The 18,639-nt window shown below is 37.2% G+C and overlaps 1 protein-coding gene and 1 long non-coding RNA gene across 2 annotated transcripts; both read left to right on the plus strand.

Annotated features, from left to right (window-relative positions):
- The first annotated feature begins 283 nt into the window (after positions 1 to 283).
- On the plus strand, positions 284 to 892 carry LOC129761501 (uncharacterized). The gene has a single exon (XM_055759223.1). The coding sequence runs from the start codon at positions 284 to 286 to the stop codon at positions 890 to 892; it is 609 nt and encodes a 202-aa protein (XP_055615198.1).
- Positions 893 to 14,600: 13,708 nt separating this feature from the next.
- On the plus strand, positions 14,601 to 17,824 carry LOC129763379 (uncharacterized). Its single transcript, XR_008740899.1, has 7 exons — positions 14,601 to 14,727; positions 14,790 to 14,851; positions 14,979 to 15,021; positions 15,436 to 15,531; positions 16,929 to 17,024; positions 17,178 to 17,286; positions 17,362 to 17,824. It is a non-coding gene; the product is annotated as an uncharacterized LOC129763379 (long non-coding RNA).
- Positions 17,825 to 18,639: the final 815 nt, after the last annotated feature.

Genomic DNA, 18,639 nt, shown 5'->3' on the forward strand with positions numbered 1-18,639 from the left:
AACGTTGGGAATCGCGAATTCCACGGTGTCGCGAGTGATTAAGCGGTTCGAGGAACGATTGACCACCGATCGGAAGCCCAGAAGTGAAGAAAAAAATTTTCGGACAACACCAAAAATCACAACCGCGTAGTTGGGGCCTTAAACCGAAACCCGAACGCCTCCGTCCGTCCAGAAGGCCAAAACTTAGGCTTGGCTTCGAACGTTCAAGGTACAAAAGGCCCCTAATCGCGACGAGAATCAGAACAAGTTCGCCAAAACCCGTGCCAGGAAGTTGTACCTCAACATGCTGACGAAAGTTGAATGCTGCATCATGGACGACGAAACATATGTGAAGGCCGACTTCAAACAGATCCCCGGCAACCAGTTTTTCACGGCCAAGGATAAGTTCAGCGTTCCGGAGCATGTCCGCACTCAGAAGATGTCCAAATTCGCGAAGAAATTCCTGGTTTGGCAAGCCATCTGCACGTGCGGGAAGCGAAGTGCACCTTTCGTGACCCAGGACACGATGAACGGACAGGTGTACATGAAAGAGTGCCTCCAGAAGCGGCTGCTTCCTCTCCTGAAGGCCCACAACGTCCCAACAATCTTCAGGCCGGATTTGGCCTCATGTCACTACTCCAAGGACGTGCTGAAGTGGTATGCGAACAATAAGGTCAATTTCGTGCCGAAAATGTTCAACCCTCCCAACACTCCGGAGCTCCGCCCCATCGAGAAGTACTGGGCGATTATGAAGCAGCACCTTCTTAAACGACCTAAGGTAGTGAAGACAGTCGAGGAACTGAAGAAAGTATGGGTTTACATGCAAAAAACGGTTGATTCACAGGTTGTGCAGAATCTTATGGCCGGGGTTAAGGCCAAGGTGCGGGCATTTGCGTATGGAGTAAAATGGTAAAATGAAGTTTAATAGTTATTTTTCAATCCCTGAAATTTTGATGGCAATCGGATGAAAACTCGAATTTTGCGAATCAATTTTGTGTGTGGCAATTTCATCGTGGACACCCTTTATCCCAACAAACCACCCATACCACAGAATTCTCGCGTAACTTTTGAAAAGGTCCAATGTAACATTTTCGTCAACTCGAGAAAAACGAAGTTGAAGACCCGAACATTAATCTGCGAATTGTATTGAAAGGTATCGATCTATATCGCTACTTTCACCACTAGCAGTCAAGAATAACTCTGAAAAACCAATCGTAACTGTTGTTCTGTGATTTGAGATTAAAGTTGAAGACTAGGAGCGAAAAATGTTACATTGGACCTTTTGACTGCCCGCATTTGCACATTGGACATATTACGTTGCACGATGCGAATCTGAAACTAACTACTAAACAGCAATTCAAATATCAGCATTTCGTTCTAAAGACTTATTATTGTTGTTATCACTCGTTGAATTGCACTGAAATCGATAACAACGCCTGTAAGAAACAAAAACCCAAAACGACCGAAGTACGACTTTGTGTTGTTTTGACTGCTTTGTTACTTCGGACGTTCCGAGCGTCGGAGGAAAGTGGCGTCCGAAGTAACAGCCGAGTGCTTAAAATACGAATCTGCACATTGGATATTTTTTGTATCGGCGATAAAAAGATGAAGAAGATAGATACATGAACGATTGTTTTTGTAATGCATTTAATGATTGAAAACTAAGAGCGTGCATCCATTAACTCGATTTGTTTACTTTTGTTACATAGGACCTTTTTTAAAGTTAAGCGAGAATTCATCTCTCTGTATGAATTAGGGTGATCCCTCTCTGTTCCAATATGCATCGTTTTTGAAAACATCGACCGACCCAAATTTATTGCATAATTCGTTGTCTCATTTCACAATGCCTCCCGTGTGAAGGTGGATCAAAATGATTGAATTACGACCCAATCTTGGAAATGGAAGCCTTTCCCTGAGATGAAAGATCCAATTACCACTCGACAGAATTTCACCTCTCCCCCCAAGCCAAGGTCCACGATTCGTTCAGCAGCGCGGAAACTTTATCAGTCACAGCTTGCCACCATTCGCACCCTCCAGAGGGTTACCCGACCCTTGATTTGAATAATCGGAATGGGAATCGTTCGCTACCGATGGCCAACAACAACAGCAACGAAAAAGTTGAAAAGGCTGACAGCCACTTGTTTGTTATGGCGCCAGCTGTTGCGCTGAATGGCGCACAAATTTGCCATTGTTGTCACCACTGCTGATTGATGTTTGTTTGGCCGCTTTTACTACGGAAGCCCGGAAAGCTCACTCGTGTCGATGGCAGTCATTTGTTGAATGTGGGGAAGTCGTTTTTTAGGATTCACTGTGAACAGTTTAGATCACATTGAATCAAAAACCAATTTACGTGAACTGTAATTAATTAGGCGTTTGACAAATACTTCAAACTCATAAAACTAAAACTTCTTTCCAGATGATTTTTATTGATTTCTGTTGTTCTAATGCTCGTTTTTTTTTTGTATGTGCAAACCCCCCGATGACAAGTACTCTGGAATATTGAGCGATTCACCTGGGAGTCTTCGATTCTCGTCACTATTCCGAAGGATGTAGTCAATGAGCAATGGTGGATAACAATATTCATTATTTGACAATTATTCTCTGAAAGAATACCATCATCATGAATTAATCAAATACAGAGTAACATGAATGAATTATTATGAATAAATTGCGACTATTCTCTTCAATTTTCAGATTTAATAGTAACTTTGTTCAAACAAAAAACAAACGGACATTCAAACGAGTAAAATAAAAAAAAGCATCCCAATTTTATTAGATGAATTGTTTGATTATTTATTTATTGTTTAACAATTGATTACATGTTTCGTTACAATGCTTTATATCTTCTCCCTCTAAAGGTGCATTGTGTAGCATATTTCATAAGCAACTTCAGGAGTGTTCAAATTTCAGAAACATATGCCGAAAATTGGAAGGTGATGCGAATCTTTTCAGTGCTTCATAAAAGAATTGTGAGAGAAGTACCCATAACCGAAAGAGCGGTAGGACTACACCAAGGGCTGTTAACTTAAATAACTTATCGAATATCCGACTAGTTTTTGAACTACGTCTTTCATGAAGGGTGTTAAATCAGAAAACATGTCACGTTTTCTTTAAAAAAGTTAACGTTAATAACTATTTTTGCCGAAAACGGATCAGAAATCCCCTAAGATTGGTTTTTTTATGCTGTATATTACAATTCTCTGGTGTGTAAAAGGCTCATATAAATGAAAACTAGAAGCATTTCCATTTTCCCATACAGCTCATTTGTGAGCTTCCCTACCCATGTCATCAGTAACGAGCAACTTATCGGTGATCAACGAAAAGGAACGATTTAAAGTCTTCGTGAACAAATAAAAGAAGAAGAAGAAGAATAACGAAGCGGAATATTTGCCTAGAGCATAAATACTGGGTCTCGCTGGGGCAAACTTTCAGTATCGTTCTAGATACGAAGCAATGAACATCGCTTGTTCTTCTTTGTTTTGCGTCATCACATGCCTTCGTTTCAGATTAAGCTGTGGACGCGACCAAATTCCGAAAAAAAAAGTCACAGGAGGGTTGTGTCCGAGACACGACCGCATAGTTGACGTAGGATTCCGTTAGGCTATCTGTTGATTTTGGATATGTTTGAAGAATTACATCGTTAAACTCTTTGATAACGATTTGGTGGCCCTGAAAAGGGCCGTTTTGTTTGTTTGTCCACTCCACCAGTGTTTACCGAGTGATGATGACAGAAGGATGATAAACAGACGTTGGATGGCGCGTATTAGATAAAAGATAACCGAAGTGAAACGAAATATGACGAAAACCGCACTCTGTGATCCTAGACCAGTGCTGCGATTTGTCACAGTCACTGCGTATATTTGGGCTACTATGACGACCATTGCTACATTACCACCAAACGACGTGCAACAAAACAAATTCCTTACTCTTTGATGTTAAATAGTTTGTCAGTGTTTTGACCATCAAAGCATGTTACAAGTCAGCGCACTATGATCGTCAAGACAAGAAATACCATGTCACCTTATGCAATGGAAGTTTACACTTTTACCAGGATGCATTTGTTCACTTTGCTACCTGAATACCATTATTATATAAAATGCCAAAACTTCGAGGAGAACAAAGGATATAAATGAGTCTAAATGGACTTTCAAAAACGTGAATTTCGATATCGGACAGAAATTTCAACGAAAAGAGAAATTTCTTCATTATTTCAGCATGTAGAGCTTGTTCAAGCTTTGGTCAATTATATATTCCGTTGCCTAAAAGGTTCGCAATCTCTCACACGTTATCGCGTGTTACACATAGTATTTACTTCAGTAAATACAAGAAACAACAACCGGAATGAAAATCGAAGCTTTGCTCGATGAAAATAAGATGCAATCTGCGACAATCATCAATTCATTATGGACAATTTTACCGCCTACTTGATCGGTCAAAACGTATTGACAAAGCTCAGTAACAGGCAAATTGTTGCGTTGTAGTCTGTCAGTCACCATTTGACCGAAATTTTTGTTAGTATGAAATGACTAGCATGCCTCGCCAGTTGTCAGTGACATTGATGAAAACATGCAGGTCTGTCCTAGACGAGATGTATCCTTTGATATGTATGAATGCAATAAAGAAAGAAAAACTCACCAATGTAATATAAGATAATTATCAATACCGAACACAATTATCAATTTTTCTCCTCAGTGAAAACATGTTACATATTTGAAATGGAAAAGGTAATTTAAATTTATAATTTTTACCTAATAAGTGTTTATTCAACTCAATGCAATGCAACTCAATTTTAATTGGACTAACAACACCTAATACTATATGTAGAGCATATGGGGAATCACTTTTTTTTATTTTTCTTCACTTTTCCAATCTTTCACGCCGTATAAACTTTCCTTGGGTGAAAACGAACACAACAAAACAGACAGCTTGGTTTTTATTTATAAAAATTGGAATAAGTCGTTTCATATATCAAGTCATTTTTAACACAACTGCTACCATATACAATTTTACACTTACAGTTGTGCTAAATTTTTCACAATACACGATCGGACATGGATATAAAATTTCACGAAGCAACCAACATTAAAGTTCTAAGTTTAAATTTTATTTGCTAGAATTAATCGTATCACTCACCTTACTTGCAATATAAAAATGCCCCCGACTTGCATATATTTGCCATGCCGTTTTCCTCCAGACAGCTTGGTTTGGATGTCTCTGTTAGGGAATACATTTTTGTAGGAACAAAAACTCTCCCTATTTCATGTATTTGCAATGCCGATTTCCCCCAGGCAGCTTAGTTTTGATGTCTCTGTTAGGGACCCGCCGCATGTGTCGTCAATTTCTGCCAAGTGGGTTTTTTTCGTATTTCCGTTGGGATGGGGGTTGAGATTTTTCAATTGTTCGATAGTTAGTTCCATGACATATATTATTATCTTCAATATAAAATTTGTTATGAAGTGCCGAAATCGATTAACGCAAAAATTTCATCAATCCATCATGAAATAACTGAGCAATAAGCGTTTGAAATTGGACAATTTTCACGATGTGCTCGATTTTTGATTTTCAATTTGTACCCCAATATTTTCCCGAAAGACATAATCCTACGTCAAAATAATTACATCAAACTGACGCCATTCCATTAGGGTTCTGAACTACACAATTGTGTGGGGGTTCATCAAACTAGGCTATCATCGGCTCACCAAGAAAATCATGTGATTTGTGATTTGGTTTCGCATGACAGTATCAAAAATATTTCCACAAGGATAACAGCTAAGCTAATCGAGACCGGGAATATTAATAGAAATGTCTTCTGTTGAGAAAAGCGCAAAGCGGAGATGAGTGTGTGTATATTTAGTTGCTTCAATTCATCAATGTATGGCTTTGTGTGTGTACGTGCGCGCTTCATAACCCGGATGTACAAATAGCTCATCTTCGCTACGCTGAAACCCCATTTGTTTCTGCTCCCGCGTGCATTGGCCCTGTCGCGATGCAACAATCACCTAATATGTTGATGCTTTGATGGACGATTGTTTGGAGGTGCAAATTATGCAGCCGCGATAATAAATGTAAACAAAAAGGGAGGTAGCGGAAGCGAAAGCTAGGGTATGAATAATCGATCTCTGCTGAGGCTAATATTCAGACTTTATCTTTATTCGAAGCGGTAAACATCGCTTGTTATCCGTCATCATAAGGGCTTCGTTGGTGTCTTTGACATTGCATCAATGCATCGAACTGACGCTAAGGTGAAGCAGACGTCAAGGTTGTGCGCCACATAATTATTTGAGGAATATCAACCATAGCTAAACCATAGTGAATACAGGAGATGTGTCTAAAACGCGCCTGTCGGGAAATTCAATCCGCCTGATTTTCTCGTAAACCAGCAAGAATAAAAATGCAATGGTTATAGGCAATCGTGCTAGACAATGATAGAATCTTACCATGCAAGTTTTACATCTGTAACATGCTTTAAAAAAATAACAAAAACTATTTTCTTTGGAAGCGATTTTCGATGTAAATTCTATTCATTTCTATAAGGTTTTTGTTGCTTGAAACCGACTCAGAGGCGATAACTGTGAGTCATATTTATTGAGTCGAGTTCCCAGTGGATATCTCAGATGGAGAAAATGGTAAGAAAGGATTCATTTCCTTCTCAATTAGATATTTTCCGCATAAGATTACCATCGGGCAGTACGCCATACCCTCGATCGGGGCAACTGGCTCGCTTTCGATCGGATACTATTCTCACGAGAAAAATAGCTTGTATGTGAGGGATGCCAGATGATTTTGTCAAATATATCTGACATGACACGAATAAATGTCTTCAAATGTAATCATAATGAACAAAAATGAGCAAACCATCACGATATTTCTAAATCATGTTTGACAAATCATACAAAAAATTGTTTTCACATACTTTGAAATGACCTCGGTATGTTTTCACAAAATTAAATGTCTTCAAAAAGAAAATATGTCTTCACACCTGGCATCCATATTATGTACTCAGAGAATGTAAGAAGAAAAACGAGCGCGGACTGGTGAATTAAGATAAAGGTGCAGAGAAGCCATTGTAGTAGTATAGGTAAAACCACGTGTACAAATGGGGTAATAGTGTTTGTGAGAGAAGAGCAAAGCACACGTAAATAGATCAAATAGAAATAGTCACTGATTCACTTATCAGACTGTGCCGCGCTTCATTGACACGAGTCTTTGAATACGTTTGAAAAAAAAAAAAGATAACAATTCAATACTAAAGTAAAATGTATGAACGAAATGTTTCGATGAACAATTACAAATATAAATACATATAGAAGGTGCATTTGCATATGAAGTAAAATTCGAGCGAGCGTAACATGAGCAAATTTATAACACATGCGAATTGGGGCTCTATTCACGTATTCACGTTTGAGAGCCCATAATCCTTCTCTTCGTTGGCTGAGGCATTTTGATTGAATGTAATATTGGGTTGGGGAAAAAGAAATGTCGTATATTGTCAATATATGGCAACACTTAAACATATCTTGTGTTGTACTTATCGTATCGGGTCAAACTATACGGCTATTTAAAGACGACAATCTGTGCTACAAGTGTCGTTTTGACAGTGTTGTGATTGTCCTTCTCAGTCTCACGTTATAGCGCGTCAAAGATGGAGTCCACCAAGCAAGAAATTCGCCATATTTTACGTTTTTACTACCTGCGAGGTAAAACTGCAACGAAGGCGGCCGAAAAAATTCGTGTAGTTTATGGACCCGATACTGTAACGATTCGCACAGCACAGCGTTGGTTCTATCGATTTCGTTCTGGTGTAGTGGCTGTCGAAGATACACCCCGTACTGGTAGGCCAATCATCGTGGAAACCGATAAAATCGTTGAAATCATCCAAGTAGACCGGCATGTGAGCACTCGCTCGATTGGCCAAGAACTGGGTATAGACCATAAAACCGTTTGGAACCATTTGTAGAAGATTGGATTCCAAAAAAAGCTGGATGTATGGGTGCCACATGAGTTGACGCAAAAAAATTGTTTTAGACCGAATCAACGCCTGCGATACACTGCTGAAACGGAACGAACTTGACCCATTTTTGAAAAAGATGGTGACTGGTGATGAAAAGTGGATCACGTACGACAACCTAAAGCGAAAAAAGTGGTGGTCGAAGCGCGGTGAGCCGGCCCAAACCATCGCCAAGCCCGGATTGACGGCCAGGAAGGCTTGTGTTTGGTGGGATTTGAAGGGAATCATCCACTATGAGCTGCTCAACTATGGCCAGACCCTCAACTCGGTTCTCTACTGTGAGCAGCTTGACCGTTGGAAGCAGGTGATTGACCATAAGCGGCCAGAAATGATCAATAGGAATGGTGTTGTTTTCCACCAGGACAACGCTCGGCCTCACCCATCTTTGATGACCCGCCAGAAGCTACGGGAGCTCGGATGGGATGTCCTATTGCACCCACCGTATAGTCCGAACCTGGATCCAAGTGATTATCATCTCTTCCGGTCCATGCAAAACGCTCTTGGTGATACTAAGTTGGCCTCAAAAGAGGCTTGCGAGAACTGGCTGTCTGAGTTTTTTGCAAATAAGAAAATGAAGTTGCCTTCTAAATGGCAACAAGTTTGCGAACAAAACGGCGCATATTTGACTTAAATTGGATAATTTTAAGTATGTTAAATAAAGCGTCAAATTTCGATCAGAAATACGACATTTCTTGTTCCCCAATCCTATACTTTTCCGTTTACTGTTTTTGAAAGCATAGACAGCCGCGGCAGTGTTCCGAGCTCTGCAATACAATTTGCTTAGCCAATGTTAAAGTTGCTAGAACATTATAGACCAATTAAACGTGAAAATAATAATTGTATTGATATCAACACAATTTCGTTCTATTGATTTCCATGACATGAAACGCTATGACTCAGGAATAACATTTTTTTGGTTTTTATAACTGTTTCGATGATGTTGTCTGGCATCAGTGTCGAAAAAATAACGATGCTTTCACCAATACAAACAAAACCATTGCGGTAAATTGAAAAATGAAAATTTAACTTTCAGAGCACTAGCTCGAGTTTTCCGACGTTTTTGGAGTGCCGAAATCGATTGACGCAAAAATTTCATCAATCCATCATGAAATGACTGAGCAATAAGCATTTGAAATTGGACAATTTTTCCGATGTGCTTGATTTTCGATTTTCAATTTGTACCCCAATATGTTCCCGAAAGACGTAATCCTACGTCAAAATCATGAAAAACCATTCCGAAAGTTGAAATATTGGAAAGTATTTTTTTAACAAATTTTGTATATCCATATAAATAAAAATGATTTGGTGTCCGTTCTTCACGATTTAACTCAAAAACGGAGCAACGGATTTGAACAGTCCGTATCAGGATTGATGTGTCTCAGTCTGCGTCAGGCGCATATGTCATAAAAGAATTCGCGAATATAGATCGCGCACAGAAAAGTAATTTTCGGGGAACGTGAGTGAGAAAAGCAATTGTGGGCGGGACAAAGTTTGCCGGGTCAGTTAGTAAATAAATAATTTTCTCCCCGATCTTTGCTAGACCCGCGTTCCACATGCAACCGAGTGTAAGTGTATCAAAATATTCATAAAGACTTTGCTTTCCAGGCTATGTTGGTCACACTCACACCTTTCTAATCACAGAAGAGAAAGAACTGTGTACAAAAACTTCACCTTGGTATAATTTGATCTCGCAAAACCACAATTGTTTGTACCATTTATATTTGCTTGATCATTACTCCCAGATGAGCACTTTTGAATAGTATCTGTTTTTCACTGCTTCCGTCCATTATATTTTTTTTGCTCTCACATCATTCATGTGAAATCTTTACCAGTCTAAACCCCACCAAGCGACGACAAAAAAAGTTCACACGATAGTACCAACCAGCCAACCGGTGTCCCCGGGTCTTTCAAGTTAGTTCCCTTTCGTTTTGTTTTTGTTTTTTTTTGTTTTTGTGTGTTTATGTTATATACCACCAAACGAGAAAAAACATTGTGGCTCATCGTTTCCCACCCTCTCTAGTCTAGGACTTCGTTTGTTTGTATGCTTGGGTGGTGTGTATTTGAGTGCATGTGGGTTCCCTCGACTACCTTTTTTGTTGCATGTGGAAAATCTATAAATGTCCGGAATGTTGAAAAATCTGGAGAAAACTATTGAATGAAACCAAAAAAAATGCATATAGAATGCATACTTTCATTTAAGCGAGAAAAGAACGGTAAATTATTCTAGTCAAACGGGTAGAAATTTTTGCAGAAAAGTCAATTTTAATTTTTGTGAGTTTTTTGATGGCTGATCGAAACATTAGCCTCGTAGATACATTTGAATAATCCGTTTCCGACATATTTCAACATACATTCACACCTCTGGCGTACTCCCAATATAATTTTGACAGTTTTCACTTTTTTGTGTTTAGCTTAATTTGTCATTTTGTCAATTGATGTTTAATTTGTCATTTAATTATGAGCCTGAAAGATTCGTTTCGGGGAAGAAAAAAATATGACTATCAATTTGAGGCAGCTCAAAGTCATGAATATGAATAGGTAAGAAAATGCAAACACGCTGAGGAGTATGGGAAATATACAAATACAACCGTTCATGCCAAACCGATATAGTGGTTCTCAAATTTTCGTGAAAAGTGGTATATTTGTTCTTTATCGCAAAATTAGACCCGTATTTTTTGACGTAGAACTACGTCTTTCAGGAAGGGTGCCAAATGAGAAAACAGATCACGTTTTTGTGAAATAAAGTTAACGTTAATAACTATTTTTGCTGTGAACGAATTCTTATGATAAGCATACCAATCGAATCGGAAATACTCTAAGATTTGTTTAATATGATATAAATTACAACTCGCTAATTACTGAACGGTTTAAATTCAAGAAAACTGGAAGAACTTCCTTTTCCCCATTTATTCTGCCGATTTGTGTGCTAACCCTACCAGAATTTCGAATGCTTATAACTCGAACATTTTTCAATAGATCGGACAGATGTTTGCATCAATTGATAGGAAATATTTCTACACGTCTATCACAATTAATAAAATATTATTTTTCATGAGATGAATAGTTGAATAACTTATATATTTCAAATATACATGCAAATATACATGCAAGGTGGGGGTATTTTTATTCCCACCGAGCTTTGTTTCCCAAACAGAGACTTCTAAAATAATGTGCCTGGGAGACTCCGCTTTGCAAATACATGCAAGTCGGGGATATTTTTTGGTGTTGATAACTTTTGTACTCGCTTGTCGTTGTGTAGACCGGAATATGTTTCCCTAAAACGTACGTTTAAACTGAGAAGCCTGGGAAAATTGTCATTTCAGATACTAGAGGTGAACGAACTTTCGCTGTTCGAGAACTACGTAAATATAAAATGTTCAATAATTTCAGAGGGAAATGTAAAATACAATGATCGTTTGACAATTCTTCCGTTCACATATTTTGGTAGTCCTAGGCATCATATCAAACGTAAAAAGACGTTCATCAAACTTAATTGTAACGAAGAACATAATATATTACAAAAATTTCGATGCATTCTAAAATAATATTCGAAGTGGTAAACAAATGGATTGCATAATATAATTGCGTAGTTCTACGTCAAAAATATGCGGTCGTGTCCTAGATACAACCCCTTACATTCTTTATTTTTCCATTAGGGTGCTCATTTCCATTTTAGGGTGGTCCAAAAATTCATTTTTTCGCTTTTTTCCAAAAATGACTTTTTCAAAAATTCATAACTTTCGAACTACAGCCACTACACTACAGATAATTGAACACTACTACTACTTCAGATAATTGACATATAAAATTGAAGCCAACGAGCTAGTCTTTTTTGAAAAAAATATAACACTTGCGAAGAAATTGGATTCTAGTCGAAAGTCGGATTCTAGTAAATCTAGTCTAGTTGCGTAGGAATATTGAACGAAAACTGCAAACAAGTTGAATTTGAAAAATCAGAGCCTAAAAACGTAAAAAGATACATCTTTGATTCTTGGATATGTTATGTAAAATATCGAGAAAACTATTAAAAAGTGACACAATCAATAATAACAAAAAAGAGTACATCCTGGTTTTTATACGCGGTTTTTTTGTGCGGTTTTTTTTTACGAGGTTCTTTTTACGCGGATTTTCCAATTAACGCGGTTTTTTTTACGCGGATTTTCAAACTAACGCAGTAACACGTAAAAAAAAGACCAGTGCAATATCACGTCTCCCCTAAACTCACATTTTTCTCTTATGTTCCCTCAGAGCATATTACGGTAATTAGTGCTTATAACGGAGCTTAGCGCTTATGAAGAAAATTAGTGCCGCAACTTATCACGATTCTTACGTGGATTTTAGGTAGCCGGGCTGTACAACGGGGTGGGGTTTTTACGGGCAGCGATTCGTGAATGGATTTCCCTGTCTACTTTGGACGGCCCAACAGTGCATCGGCAGTAGAGTGTACAAATCACAAGGGAATCCTTAGCAACAGCAGATGATCTCATTCGTGAGGAAAACCGAACTATAGCTACCAGTAGCTAACGAAATTGCAGGAAAAAACTACGGGTTTTCGGAAGCGAGTAACACTTAACTTTTTACTTCCGTTCTACGTAAAGATAGTCACATTTGATATCTATCATTAGGTCACATCGTTTTTTTTTACGCGGTTTTTTTACGAGGTACGTATCCCCCGCGTAAAAAAACTGGGTGTATCCAAATTGTTTGAAATTTTAATATTTTAAAATTTTTAAGACTAGTTCATTGGGTTTAATTTGATATGTCGATCATCTGAATCGGTCCAGTTGTTCAAAAGTTATGAAATTTTTTTTGGGAAAAGGGACAAAAGGGAGTTTTTTGGATATGGATTGGATTTGGATTGGATATGTAAAAAGATCTCAGCTTTCAGGAAAAAAAATACTGCCTTCTAGTCCAAACCCATGAAGACAACAAAAACATATGCAATCAATAATTACGGAAATAAAATCCAAAATTTTGGCAATCGTTACATTTTTCCAAAATAGACCAAGTAGTTGGCTTCAATTTGATAACTTGAAACAGCAAAAAAATGGATTTTTCAGACCTTTAAAATGGAAATGGGCACCCTAATGAAAAAATTATAAATAAGGGTCTAATATTTTGTGATGAAGAACAAATCTAACACTTTTCACGAAAATCTGAGAACCACTATATCGGTTGGACATGGAATGGCTGAATATCTCGGATTGTATCCAATCCATATCAAACCGTTTGAGGCAAAGGTTATTGAATAGTAAAGGATTTTCTTCCGAGGGCTAATTACGAAAAGAGTAATCTCTAGGAATCTGAGTTCCGGAATATGACAAGAATGAATTGGGAAATAACCGCACTTCATTAATACTCTTGAACTTCATTACGTGTCAGCGAAATACTTCCATACGTATTTTTATTTTCGAATCATTTTCCGAAAAACTCAGACAAAATTAGCGTACCTTTTCACAGTGAAACCAACATAATTGTTCTCGTGTTCCATGAGCGAGAAGAATCGGATTACATTCGAGCGTAAAAATTGTAATCGTGTGTGAACCACACATTGTCCCAAGAGGACGGAGTCACGTTTGAATGTACATATTTGCATGAAAACTGATTTATAGCTTCATGCTCAGGTTATTGTTTCGGTGATTTGAAGCCGTCTCAGACGAATGTCAAGGTGTCGAACGTAAGAAAGGGGAAAAATCGATTGACTGATCAAAAGAACAATGTTTGTTACGATATATTTTCCCCCAACACTCGGAGCGAGTCAACTAGAACCGATGATTTCGGGACCTGGAATTACCGATGGTAGCGGAGCAAGTTTGTGCAAACAACGGAAGCAAACTCCGTTTCATAACGTCACCGCCATAACCACCAGTCGCTGCCGGAATATCAATACAGCGCAAAATTCCAATCGAATGTCACGCGAGGCATGTTTCCGTTGTTGACACAATTATGAGCGATATTTCGTGTTAGAGTTTCCCGCAATCTACTTTACTGAATTTGTCCCGCTTTGCCCCTGTTTCACAGTGTTTGTGATGGGGGTGGGGGAAACCAAACTGCTGCTAAAGTCACAGGCGAGACAACGGAAACACGGTTTGTAAATAAGGGTAATCAGTTTTAATACACAATTTAAAACGCAAACAGTCTGGCACAGTGAACATGATGTTATTTCCTCCCGTTTCCATGCCATGACTATATTCCGGCAGGAACTCTAGACGAAGTTGATGATACGGAGGGGTAGATGATTAGGTTATTGTTGATTCCATAGTTGATGCATTTTGAACTGTTTATAACCGGTTAAATGTCGTTGAGTTGCCTCATTCTGGAATTGAATCCAGACATTCTGTTGAAATAAAGTCTACATTACGATCAATTCAAATTAAGAGTATGAAGCTCTAGTCTGACATCACTGCTCATTTCAGAGAAGCGCTTCTAGTTTTTTGCTAATCCTTCTGCTGGAGCATAGTGTCTATGCGAAAAAGTGGAAACAACCACACTGGAGACAAAGTTTAGTAAATGCAGTTACAAAATCTTTAGTAGTTAAAACATTGGTAAAATACACAAATGTTTGTATATATTACCAAAATCTTGTAAAATCAATGTCAGATACAATGAACATCTCTACTAGAGCTTCGTACATTTTACTCGATACCATTAGTAACCTTGTCCTTTTTATCATACCTAGCATCTGTGATGCGTGCACTTTGCAATCGCCATTTTTGTTTTGGAAACGAAGCGATTCGGAGGTAAGCATTCTGCTCATGTTTTAAATTTACTTGTAAATATCTCTTTTTCGTTTTTCTTTCAGCTTATTATCTTACCAAAATCGTAACAACGTAATCCAGGAAATAATTGAAATTCAATTCGGAGGTGAGTATTTTGTTTTATTGAATTTTTATTTGTATCCATCTTCTCGGAATTAATTCCATCCACCGGGGAGAAAGATTGTATTGATGAAATGTAAATTAACATAATTATCCTCTTTTGTCTTTTTCAGCTAGCATTAAAAAGTAACATCTGACAGCATAAACAATTTGGAGGTATGTATTGATTTCTACGATTTCATTTTTCCAAAAAATTGCATGTAGATACAATAGAACCACGATTTGCAAGCGGATGATCCGCGGTGCGGATTACACCGGATACACCGTGCCGCACTATATTCTTGAACTTGTGCAGCTTATTTTGAAGGGCAGATAGAGGAAGGGAATCGTTTGAAGGCGTAATTTACTGTTAAGCATAGGGATGCAATATATTAGAGAAGGGTGTTGTGGTTATCCGGTTATTGCATATAAAGGCAGATTATGATTTTTCGGACTGGTTATCTTTGAAAAATCACATCTCAAAAACGAAAAAATAGCATATCTGATATCGAGATATGTTATGTAAAATATCTTGTATTAATTAATAAATTAATACCCTTTAATTTCCATACTATTATTTATTTTTCACAGGCGAATACGGACGTAAAATACGGACGAAGTGAGCACCAGTAAACTATGGGAATAACGAATACTGAAATCACTTATTCAATCCTGAATAAATCTCGGGTAATTATTAGGGATATTATTAGGTTTCTTTGATAAGAGAAGAGCGGAAATGCTTACTTATTGAGTGTGTAAAGTTCTGCAATTGGGTTGGTTTTTGATTTAGAACCGAAAGTATGCTGCACTAGGCGGTCATCGAAGATTTAAAAATGGGACTTTCATTATTACCGTTTACATCTGATGCCGTTGTTGATCATTTCCCAAGAGCTAATCTTTCGACGCCTGCAAAATGTTTTCCGTTCATTTGTCACGTACCCGGGCGTCAAGTTTTCGGTTGGCGTCGCATAATAGCTCAAAAATTGTTTTTTTTGTAATCATCGTTACGATATTGTTCAGTGATTCCCGGGAATTTGAATCACGGCAGAAATTAACTGGGCTGACAGCATATCTTCCAGGTTGAGGAACTATTTTCAAACTTCCGCAGGGGAGAAATATTTTAAATTTTTTTGTAAAAATTTTGTAGAGATACGTTGGTGGTTTAAGAATAATTTTGTGCAGATCGTTTGCATTTGCGTTTGAATAGCTAAACCTAAACAAAACTTTTTAAATCCAATGAGTGTATTTTAAGCAAAGATTTTCATACTTTATTTGCCATTCCATGTCAAATCGATATAGTGGTTCTCAGATTACCGTGATAATTGGTAGTTCAGTTCCTTATCGAAAAATATTACACCCATATTTTCTATTTTTTCATCAGGGTATCCTTTTCCATTTTAGGGTGGTTCGAAAAATAATCTCCCCTTTTCCGAAAATGAGTTTTTCAAAAATTAATAACTTTTGAACCACTGAACCGATTTAGATAATCCACATATCAAATTGAAGGCAATAAGCCTTTTATTAAACTGGCACAATATGGAAAAAATTTGGATTTTAGTTTTTGTAATTATTGATTGAGTTAGTTTTTCATAGTTTTCTCGGTTAAAAATAGAGGGCGCTATATTTTTTATATTTTTTTTCCGGAAAGTTGAGGTTTTTTTACATTATATAATCGAAAATCAGAGATGTATTATTTATCGTTTTTGAGTTACTGTTTTGCAAATTTAATATGTTTTAAGTCTTCGTCCAATATTCCTGTGTGACTAGACTAAACTTATGCGACTAGATTCCAATCTTCCCGCAAGTGTGATATTTTTTCAAAAAGTTTATTGGTTTGCTTATTGGCTTCAATTTAATATGTCGATCATCCAAATCCGTTCAGTATTTCAAATGTTGTTTTTTTGCAAAAAGTCATTTTGGATAAAAGGGCAAAAATGATTTTTCGGACTGGTTATCTTTGAAAAATCACATCTCAAAAACGAAAAAATAGCATATCTGATATCGAGATATGTTATGTAAAATATCTTGTATTAATTAATAAATTAATACCCTTTAATTTCCATACTATTATTTATTTTTCACAGGCGAATACGGACGTAAAATACGGACGAAGTGAGCACCAGTAAACTATGGGAATAACGAATACTGAAATCACTTATTCAATCCTGAATAAATCTCGGGTAATTGTACATATTTATAATGCTTAAACATTTATCGTTTAAAATTACATTTTCATCACATACATGTCAGTAAAAATTCATATAATTATTCTACTATAGATACATATAAATCGTGTATCATTACAATATTTATATTTCCCTTATTTTGTACAGGTAAACATTAAGAAATGGATGAATTGGGCGACTGGATTAAAAGGCATAGCACAATTTTGGAATACTGGGCTAAACATTTGTCACACTTATGCTATCCAGAAACTTTCGGGTAAACTTGCAAGTTTAACTTGGAATGAGTTCATCACTTATCACTAACATATCTGTATTTATTTTTGTTTATCAGGTAACGAGAGGACACAAAACAGGACACGAAGTGCTGTTTTCTGATGCCTTCGATTGCCGACCAATCAGTTGTCCCTGACCTACAATAAGCAAAAGTATTGTGGTCCAGCAAGAAAAATAACATGAATTGACTTATAATGAATTTAATTATGTTATTAGTAATGTATTATAAATAACATGACTAGTTGTATTAGTGCACCCGTGGCCGAGTGGTTAGCGTCTCACATTATCATGCCGGGTGTTCGGGTTCGATTCCCGTTCTGGCCGGGGGATTTTTCGTCAAAGAAATTTCCTTCGACTTGCACTGTGGTCATGCGTATTCAAGAGCTTGCCCCTCGGAATACATTCAAGGCGTGTTATTTGGCTTAAGAAATCTCGACCAAGTATTAATAAATGACGCTAGTTAATGCATACGTTGAGACAGCAAAAGTTCCACAAGTGAACGTTAACGCCATTCAAGAAGAAGAAGACTATTTGTATTATAATGTGTAATTAAACACAGCAATCTCAATAAAAACTAATATCATAAGTGATAATTACGATCCCTGGTGATTATCCCTTACAAATGAGAAACCAGATTTTCACTGACATTGAACCAATGGTGGGTCACCGAATTTGCCAATATTGAACCGACGAATCGCTTTTGTTGAACCGATGTTGGACCAACACTGAACTGACAATCGTTCCCATCGTTCCATCGTTCTGCTTGACATGTTTGCCTACAAATATGTTTTCGTAAGATGTAAATCCGATGTAAAAATTAGTACGGTAGAGAACGACTAACGAATTGGTAATATTTACCAAAAAATTGGTAATATTTACTAAATATTCCTCTCAGTGCATGCATAAGTATTTACATTCATGCATAGGGGAGGTGGGGGTAAAACTAACATGTTAAGAAGAACTTCAATTATATCTTTGAAAACTCTGGTTTCCCAAAACTTTGATACAGTTTCTTGCAATTCAATATACTGTTTTTCTACCTAATTGGCCAAACATTTTACAAAAAAGTGTTTTTCTATGTTTTTTACTAAAACTAAAACAGACCGAAAAGTACAACATTTTTTTCGATGTGGGTATAATGCACATGTAACTTCAGATAAGTATTTACTAATCATGTGTTTCAATGTGTTACTTTCATATAAAGAATATGCGTCAAAATTCTCCTTCGTGTGATATGTTTCGGAACAGTCCATAAAATGCAGCCCTGGTTTCGCATATATCACAAAAATAATTAGTATGATGTCTTCCACCTTTAATCTTTCTGTTTGAACATACA

This window comes from Toxorhynchites rutilus, chromosome 1 (genome assembly GCF_029784135.1).
Source record: "Toxorhynchites rutilus septentrionalis strain SRP chromosome 1, ASM2978413v1, whole genome shotgun sequence".
Taxonomy (NCBI): Eukaryota; Metazoa; Arthropoda; class Insecta; order Diptera; family Culicidae; genus Toxorhynchites; species Toxorhynchites rutilus.

What these genes read in the sequence shown, in the direction of transcription:
- LOC129761501 (XM_055759223.1), top strand. Translation starts at nt 284, where the DNA reads ATGCTGACGAAAGTTGAATGCTGCATCATGGACGACGAAACATATGTG.